Raw genomic sequence first — 9,251 nt, 5'->3', positions numbered from 1 at the left:
ACCTTGGTGGACAAATGTCTAGTTGGTAGCAGTTGGTAGCAGTGCCTGGTGGAGTCTCAGTACCCGGGATCTTCTGTCCAGAACTGTTCACACACCAACAGTAACCTACCAGAAATGGACATGTTAATAACCTGTTAAATATATAATATTTACACATTTTACTGTAACACATTGAATTTGTCACGTTCAACTGAATTGGATAATTTACTGTGGGCTTGTATGTGTGTGCGTGTTAACCTGTAGAGCCTGAACATTGAACAGAGGTGTATTGTCCAGCGGCGTCACACGTGGGGATGAAGGCTCCAATTGGGCCATTTAGCGCGGCATCTCTAGCACGCTCACAAGGGGTCTTGGGTCGTATCGTAGCATCTGGTTACAGGGAACATACATTGTAATGTGGACATAACATAACATAACAATGACGGATATACATTCTGGAATCATGGACTGCATTCTATATGGGACCCTGTTCCCCTATTGGGCCCTGGTCAGGAGACTGCATCCTATATGGGACCCTGTTCCCCTTTGGGCCCTGGTCAGGAGACTGCATCCTATATGGGACCCTGTTCCCCTTTGGGCCCTGGTCAGGAGACTGCATCCTATATTGGACCCTGTTCCCTTTTGGGCCCTGGTCAGGAGACTGTATTCTATATGGGACCCTGTTCCCCTTTGGGCCCTGGTCAGGAGACTGCATCCTATATGGGACCCTGTTCCCCTTTGGACCCTGGTCAGGAGACTGCATCCTATATGGGACCCTGTTCCCCTTTGGGCCCTGGTCAGGAGACTGCATCCTCTATGGGACCCTGTTCCCCTTTGGGCCCTGGTCAGGAGACTGCATCCTATATGGGACCCTGTTCCCCTTTGGGCCCTGGTCAGGAGACTGCATCCTATATTGGACCCTGTTCCCTTTTGGGCCCTGGTCAGGAGACTGCATCCTCTATGGGACCCTGTTCCCTTTTGGGCCCTGGTCAGGAGACTGTATTCTATATGGGACCCTGTTCCCCTTTGGGCCCTGGTCAGGAGACTGCATCCTATATGGGACCCTGTTCCCCTTTGGACCCTGGTCAGGAGACTGCATCCTATATGGGACCCTGTTCCCCTTTGGGCCCTGGTCAGGAGACTGCATCCTCTATGGGACCCTGTTCCCCTTTGGGCCCTGGTCAGGAGACAGCATCCTATTAGGGACCCTGTTCCCCTTTGGGCCCTGGTCAGGAGACAGCATCCTATTAGGGACCCTGTTCCCCTTTGGGCCCTGGTCAGGAGACAGCATCCTATTAGGGACCCTGTTCCCCTATTGGCCCTGGTCAGGAGACTGCATCCTATATGGGACCCTGTTCCCCTTTGGGCCCTGGTCAGGAGACTGCATCCTATATGGGACCCTGTTCCCCTATTGGCCATGGCAGGAGACTGCATCCTATATGGGACCCTGTTCCCCTATTGGCCCTGGTCAGAAGCAGTGCCCTATACTGAATAGGAAGCCATTTCAGATGTACATTTCTGAAATCTTCAGTTGTTGCTTCACTCCTTCAGAGATCTTCAAAGGTCTTCACTGGGTCTGTCTCTTTCTCTCTCTGTCCTGCCTGTGAATTAAATTCTACCTCTCCCTCCTCTCCTTTTTAAGGACCCGTCCAGTCAGAACCCTCCCTCTGGAACCCTGCACGGAGAGTTGGAGGTCCGAAATGGCAGCGAGTAGTGCAGAAAAAATGCAGGAAATTAAGAAAGAGTTGTTGAAGCAACAGCTGTGCTGGATTGAGGACAATATGGCAGTCAGTTCTGATGGTATGTAGCGGGAGGATGAGGGTTAATGACCTGAATGGTCGGTAGTGGAAAAACACAGGAAGAAGAGAGATCATGATACTGAAAGACAGGAAGAAGAGAGATCATAGTACAGAAAGACACAGGAAGAAGAGAGATCGTGATACAGAAAGACACAGGAAGAAGAGAGATCATGATACAGAAAGACACAGGAAGAAGAGAGATCGTGATACAGAAAGACACAGGAAGAAGAGAGATCATGATACAGAAAGACAGGAAGAAGAGAGATCATGATACAGAAATCAGTGGAGCGTCTTGTAAAGAAAGCATAAAGAGATCCAAGGTAGGAAGCAAGAGTAGTGATGTGTTGGAGTTTAAAGTGGTGATGGTGTTGGATGAGACCACAGGGCCTCACTTACTCTGGGTGATACAGTTGATTCTAGGAGTGCCTGGAGGAGTCTCAGTACCCGGGATCTTCTGTCCAGAACTGTTCACACACCAACAGGAACCTACCAGAAATGGACATGTTAATAACCTGTTAAATATATAATATTTACACATTTTACTGTAACACATTGAATTTGTCACATTCAACTGAATTGGATAATTTACTGTGGGCTTGTATGTGTGTGCGTGTTAACCTGTAGAGCCCCAACATTGAACAGAGGTGTATTGTCCAGCGGCGTCACACGTGGGGATGAAGGCTCCAATTGGGCCATTTAGCGCGGCATCTCTAGCACGCTCACAAGGGGTCTTGGGTCGTATCGTAGCATCTGGTTACAGGGAACATACATTGTAATGTGGACATAACATAACAAAACAATGACGGATATACATTCTGGAATCATGGACTGCATTCTATATGGGACCCTGTTCCCCTATTGGGCCCTGGTCAGGAGACTGCATCCTATATGGGACCCTGTTCCCCTTTGGGCCCTGGTCAGGAGACTGCATCCTATATGGGACCCTGTTCCCCTTTGGGCCCTGGTCAGGAGACTGCATCCTATATTGGACCCTGTTCCCTTTTGGGCCCTGGTCAGGAGACTGCATCCTCTATGGGACCCTGTTCCCTTTTGGGCCCTGGTCAGGAGACTGTATCCTATATGGGACCCTGTTCCCCTTTGGGCCCTGGTCAGGAGACTGCATCCTATATGGGACCCTGTTCCCCTTTGGATCCTGGTCAGGAGACTGCATCCTATATGGGACCCTGTTCCCCTTTGGGCCCTGGTCAGGAGACTGCATCCTATATGGGACCCTGTTCCCCTTTGGGCCCTGGTCAGGAGACAGCATCCTATTAGGGACCCTGTTCCCCTTTGGGCCCTGGTCAGGAGACAGCATCCTATATGGGACCCTGTTCCCCTTTGGGCCCTGGTCAGGAGACAGCATCCTATTAGGGACCCTGTTCCCCTATTGGCCCTGGTCAGGAGACTGCATCCTATATGGGACCCTGTTCCCCTTTGGGCCCTGGTCAGGAGACTGCATCCTATATGGGACCCTGTTCCCCTATTGGCCATGGCAGGAGACTGCATCCTATATGGGACCCTGTTCCCCTATTGGCCCTGGTCAGAAGCAGTGCCCTATACTGAATAGGAAGCCATTTCAGATGTACATTTCTGAAATCTTCAGTTGTTGCTTCACTCCTTCAGAGATCTTCAAAGGTCTTCACTGGGTCTGTCTCTTTCTCTCTCTGTCCTGCCTGTGAATTAAATTCTACCTCTCCCTCCTCTCCTTTTTAAGGACCCGTCCAGTCAGAACCCTCCCTCTGGAACCCTGCACGGAGAGTTGGAGGTCCGAAATGGCGGCGAGTAGTGCAGGAAAAATGCAGGAAATTAAGAAAGAGTTGTTGAAGCAACAGCTGTGCTGGAATGAGAACAATATGGCTGTCAGTTCTGATGGAATGTAGCGGGAGGATGAGGGTTAATGACCTGAATGGTCGGTAGTGGAAAAACACAGGAAGAAGAGAGATCATGATACTGAAAGACAGGAAGAAGAGAGATCATAGTACAGAAAGACACAGGAAGAAGAGAGATCGTGATACAGAAAGACACAGGAAGAAGAGAGATCATGATACAGAAAGACACAGGAAGAAGAGAGATCATGATACAGAAAGACACAGGAAGAAGAGAGATCGTGATACAGAAAGACACAGGAAGAAGAGAGATCATGATACAGAAAGACAGGAAGAAGAGAGATCATGATACAGAAATCAGTGGAGCGTCTTGTAAAGAAAGCATAAAGAGATCCAAGGTAGGAAGCAAGAGTAGTGATGTGTTGGAGTTTAAAGTGGTGATGGTGTTGGATGAGACCACAGGGCCTCACTTACTCTGGGTGATACAGTTGATTCTAGGAGTGCCTGGAGGAGTCTCAGTACCCGGGATCTTCTGTCCAGAACTGTTCACACACCAACAGGAACCTACCAGAAATGGACATGTTAATAACCTGTTAAATATATAATATTTACACATTTTACTGTAACACATTGAATTTGTCACATTCAACTGAATTGGATAATTTACTGTGGGCTTGTATGTGTGTGCGTGTTAACCTGTAGAGCCCCAACATTGAACAGAGGTGTATTGTCCAGCGGCGTCACACGTGGGGATGAAGGCTCCAATTGGGCCATTTAGCGCGGCATCTCTAGCACGCTCACAAGGGGTCTTGGGTCGTATCGTAGCATCTGGTTACAGGGAACATACATTGTAATGTGGACATAACATAACATAACAATGACGGATATACATTCTGGAATCATGGACTGCATTCTATATGGGACCCTGTTCCCCTATTGGCCCTGGTCAGGAGACTGCATCCTATATGGGACCCTGTTCCCCTTTGGGCCCTGGTCAGGAGACTGCATCCTATATGGGACCCTGTTCCCCTTTGGGCCCTGGTCAGGAGACTGCATCCTATATTGGACCCTGTTCCCTTTTGGGCCCTGGTCAGGAGACTGCATCCTCTATGGGACCCTGTTCCCTTTTGGGCCCTGGTCAGGAGACTGTATTCTATATGGGACCCTGTTCCCCTTTGGGCCCTGGTCAGGAGACTGCATCCTATATGGGACCCTGTTCCCCTTTGGACCCTGGTCAGGAGACTGCATCCTATATGGGACCCTGTTCCCCTTTGGGCCCTGGTCAGGAGACTGCATCCTCTATGGGACCCTGTTCCCCTTTGGGCCCTGGTCAGGAGACAGCATCCTATTAGGGACCCTGTTCCCCTTTGGGCCCTGGTCAGGAGACAGCATCCTATTAGGGACCCTGTTCCCCTTTGGGCCCTGGTCAGGAGACAGCATCCTATTAGGGACCCTGTTCCCCTATTGGCCCTGGTCAGGAGACTGCATCCTATATGGGACCCTGTTCCCCTTTGGGCCCTGGTCAGGAGACTGCATCCTATATGGGACCCTGTTCCCCTATTGGCCATGGCAGGAGACTGCATCCTATATGGGACCCTGTTCCCCTATTGGCCCTGGTCAGAAGCAGTGCCCTATACTGAATAGGAAGCCATTTCAGATGTACATTTCTGAAATCTTCAGTTGTTGCTTCACTCCTTCAGAGATCTTCAAAGGTCTTCACTGGGTCTGTCTCTTTCTCTCTCTGTCCTGCCTGTGAATTAAATTCTACCTCTCCCTCCTCTCCTTTTTAAGGACCCGTCCAGTCAGAACCCTCCCTCTGGAACCCTGCACGGAGAGTTGGAGGTCCGAAATGGCGGCGAGTAGTGCAGGAAAAATGCAGGAAATTAAGAAAGAGTTGTTGAAGCAACAGCTGTGCTGGAATGAGAACAATATGGCTGTCAGTTCTGATGGAATGTAGCGGGAGGATGAGGGTTAATGACCTGAATGGTCGGTAGTGGAAAAACACAGGAAGAAGAGAGATCATGATACTGAAAGACAGGAAGAAGAGAGATCATAGTACAGAAAGACACAGGAAGAAGAGAGATCGTGATACAGAAAGACACAGGAAGAAGAGAGATCATGATACAGAAAGACACAGGAAGAAGAGAGATCATGATACAGAAAGACACAGGAAGAAGAGAGATCGTGATACAGAAAGACACAGGAAGAAGAGAGATCATGATACAGAAAGACAGGAAGAAGAGAGATCATGATACAGAAATCAGTGGAGCGTCTTGTAAAGAAAGCATAAAGAGATCCAAGGTAGGAAGCAAGAGTAGTGATGTGTTGGAGTTTAAAGTGGTGATGGTGTTGGATGAGACCACAGGGCCTCACTTACTCTGGGTGATACAGTTGATTCTAGGAGTGCCTGGAGGAGTCTCAGTACCCGGGATCTTCTGTCCAGAACTGTTCACACACCAACAGGAACCTACCAGAAATGGACATGTTAATAACCTGTTAAATATATAATATTTACACATTTTACTGTAACACATTGAATTTGTCACATTCAACTGAATTGGATAATTTACTGTGGGCTTGTATGTGTGTGCGTGTTAACCTGTAGAGCCCCAACATTGAACAGAGGTGTATTGTCCAGCGGCGTCACACGTGGGGATGAAGGCTCCAATTGGGCCATTTAGCGCGGCATCTCTAGCACGCTCACAAGGGGTCTTGGGTCGTATCGTAGCATCTGGTTACAGGGAACATACATTGTAATGTGGACATAACATAACATAACAATGACGGATATACATTCTGGAATCATGGACTGCATTCTATATGGGACCCTGTTCCCCTATTGGGCCCTGGTCAGGAGACTGCATCCTATATGGGACCCTGTTCCCCTTTGGGCCCTGGTCAGGAGACTGCATCCTATATGGGACCCTGTTCCCCTTTGGGCCCTGGTCAGGAGACTGCATCCTATATTGGACCCTGTTCCCTTTTGGGCCCTGGTCAGGAGACTGCATCCTCTATGGGACCCTGTTCCCTTTTGGGCCCTGGTCAGGAGACTGTATTCTATATGGGACCCTGTTCCCCTTTTGGCCCTGGTCAGGAGACTGCATCCTATATGGGACCCTGTTCCCCTTTGGACCCTGGTCAGGAGACTGCATCCTATATGGGACCCTGTTCCCCTTTGGGCCCTGGTCAGGAGACTGCATCCTCTATGGGACCCTGTTCCCCTTTGGGCCCTGGTCAGGAGACAGCATCCTATTAGGGACCCTGTTCCCCTTTGGGCCCTGGTCAGGAGACAGCATCCTATTAGGGACCCTGTTCCCCTTTGGGCCCTGGTCAGGAGACTGCATCCTATTAGGGACCCTGTTCCCCTATTGGCCCTGGTCAGGAGACTGCATCCTATATGGGACCCTGTTCCCCTTTGGGCCCTGGTCAGGAGACTGCATCCTATATGGGACCCTGTTCCCCTATTGGCCATGGCAGGAGACTGCATCCTATATGGGACCCTGTTCCCCTATTGGCCCTGGTCAGAAGCAGTGCCCTATACTGAATAGGAAGCCATTTCAGATGTACATTTCTGAAATCTTCAGTTGTTGCTTCACTCCTTCAGAGATCTTCAAAGGTCTTCACTGGGTCTGTCTCTTTCTCTCTCTGTCCTGCCTGTGAATTAAATTCTACCTCTCCCTCCTCTCCTTTTTAAGGACCCGTCCAGTCAGAACCCTCCCTCTGGAACCCTGCACGGAGAGTTGGAGGTCCGAAATGGCGGCGAGTAGTGCAGGAAAAATGCAGGAAATTAAGAAAGAGTTGTTGAAGCAACAGCTGTGCTGGAATGAGAACAATATGGCTGTCAGTTCTGATGGAATGTAGCGGGAGGATGAGGGTTAATGACCTGAATGGTCGGTAGTGGAAAAACACAGGAAGAAGAGAGATCATGATACTGAAAGACAGGAAGAAGAGAGATCATAGTACAGAAAGACACAGGAAGAAGAGAGATCGTGATACAGAAAGACACAGGAAGAAGAGAGATCATGATACAGAAAGACACAGGAAGAAGAGAGATCATGATACAGAAAGACACAGGAAGAAGAGAGATCGTGATACAGAAAGACACAGGAAGAAGAGAGATCATGATACAGAAAGACAGGAAGAAGAGAGATCATGATACAGAAATCAGTGGAGCGTCTTGTAAAGAAAGCATAAAGAGATCCAAGGTAGGAAGCAAGAGTAGTGATGTGTTGGAGTTTAAAGTGGTGATGGTGTTGGATGAGACCACAGGGCCTCACTTACTCTGGGTGATACAGTTGATTCTAGGAGTGCCTGGTGGAGTCTCAGTACCCGGGATCTTCTGTCCAGAACTGTTCACACACCAACAGTAACCTACCAGAAATGGACATGTTAATAACCTGTTAAATATATAATATTTACACATTTTACTGTAACACATTGAATTTGTCACATTCAACTGAATTGGATAATTTACTGTGGGCTTGTATGTGTGTGCGTGTTAACCTGTAGAGCCTGAACATTGCTCAGGGGTGTATTGTCCAGCGGCGTCACACGTGGGTATGAAGGCTCCAATTGGGCCATTTAGCGCGGCATCTCTAGCACGCTCACAAGGGGTCTTGGGTCGTATCGTAGCATCTGGTTACAGGGAACATACATTGTAATGTGGACATAACATTGCAGGACAATATACATTTCTGGACATACATTCTGGAATCTTGGAGTGCGTCCACTATGGGCCCTATTCAGAAGTAGTTTATACGGAATAGGGTTCCATTTCAGATGCAACCTAGGTACTTCCTGTCTAAATATTGAAGTTCTGCTACTTGTTTAAAAGGCCTGTAGAGTCAAATTCCAGTTTTGTAGAAGAGCTGATGAAACTGAGACTGGAAATTGTATCAGTGTTATTTCCTGTTAGTTGCTAGACAATATAATCAAACAAACCATTCATATCAGAATACCTCAGACCCGCATCTAGACACCAATATACATCTCTGGAACTAGAGGAGTGGCAGGTAGCCTGCTGTTTGAGAGTTGGGCCAGTAGTTCAAATCAGTGAGCTGACTAGTTGATATATCCGTCTATGTGCCCTTCAGCAAGGCACAACCTTCATTTCTCCAGTGTCAAGGTTGATAATGGCTGACCTCTCAGAGGGTGTCCCATGGAGAACCGGTTATGAATAGAAACACATTTCCAAATCACACCTGCGTATTAATACCTACATGTGTGAAGTAGGACAGAGCAACACCAACAAATGTTTTTATTAAAATGTAGGTGAGTAAGTGTGAGGTATGTCACGCTTACCTCCCAGAGCAAAAGCTGTGCTGACAAGCAGAATGATGGTGAATATCGCCATGGTGATCGTCTCCTGAGAGAGAAAGAGTGTAAGATTAGTTGAGCATTTTAAATCTGGAATGGCTGTGGGTACTAGAGGAGAGGTTAAGGAAACCAACTGTAAGGTGCAAAACTTAAGCAACTGCCAAAGCAGAAATTTTCTAAACCCAGTACTGAGGTAGTGGTGAGATTTTAATGGGTCTAGGAACGACAGATTTGTACCTTGTCAGCTCGGGGATTCGATCTTGCAACCTTTCAGTTACTAGTCCAACACTCTAACCACTAGCCCCCCGACACATAAACTACTGCAGCATAA

General features: G+C 48.2%; 1 protein-coding gene across 1 annotated transcript; it reads right to left on the bottom strand.

Annotated features, from left to right (window-relative positions):
- Positions 1-232: 232 nt before the first annotated feature.
- LOC120043674 (equistatin-like) lies at positions 233-8,957 on the bottom strand. Its single transcript, XM_038988229.1, has 10 exons — positions 8,906-8,957; positions 8,108-8,239; positions 7,886-7,975; positions 6,204-6,335; positions 5,982-6,071; positions 4,301-4,432; positions 4,079-4,168; positions 2,397-2,528; positions 2,175-2,264; positions 233-369 (listed from the first exon to the last, which is right to left on the bottom strand). The coding sequence occupies exons 1-10, from the start codon at positions 8,955-8,957 to the stop codon at positions 233-235; spliced, it is 1,077 nt and encodes a 358-aa protein (XP_038844157.1).
- Between the last annotated feature and the right edge of the window lie 294 nt (positions 8,958-9,251).

This window comes from Salvelinus namaycush, unplaced genomic scaffold, assembly GCF_016432855.1.
Source record: "Salvelinus namaycush isolate Seneca unplaced genomic scaffold, SaNama_1.0 Scaffold992, whole genome shotgun sequence".
Taxonomy (NCBI): Eukaryota; Metazoa; Chordata; class Actinopteri; order Salmoniformes; family Salmonidae; genus Salvelinus; species Salvelinus namaycush.
Note: the sequence above shows the minus strand (reverse complement) of the source record. Positions and strands in the feature narration are given on the sequence as shown.

Bases quoted from the DNA above. Each gene is read 5' to 3' on its own strand.
- LOC120043674 (XM_038988229.1), bottom strand. From the start codon at position 8,957: ATGGCGATATTCACCATCATTCTGCTTGTCAGCACAGCTTTTGCTCTG. The intron at 4,169-4,300 runs GTTAACACGCAC...CATTTCTGGTAG, and splicing joins TCAATGTTGGGGCTCTACAG to GTTCCTGTTGGTGTGTGAAC. The intron at 2,265-2,396 runs GTTAACACGCAC...CATTTCTGGTAG, and splicing joins TCAATGTTGGGGCTCTACAG to GTTCCTGTTGGTGTGTGAAC.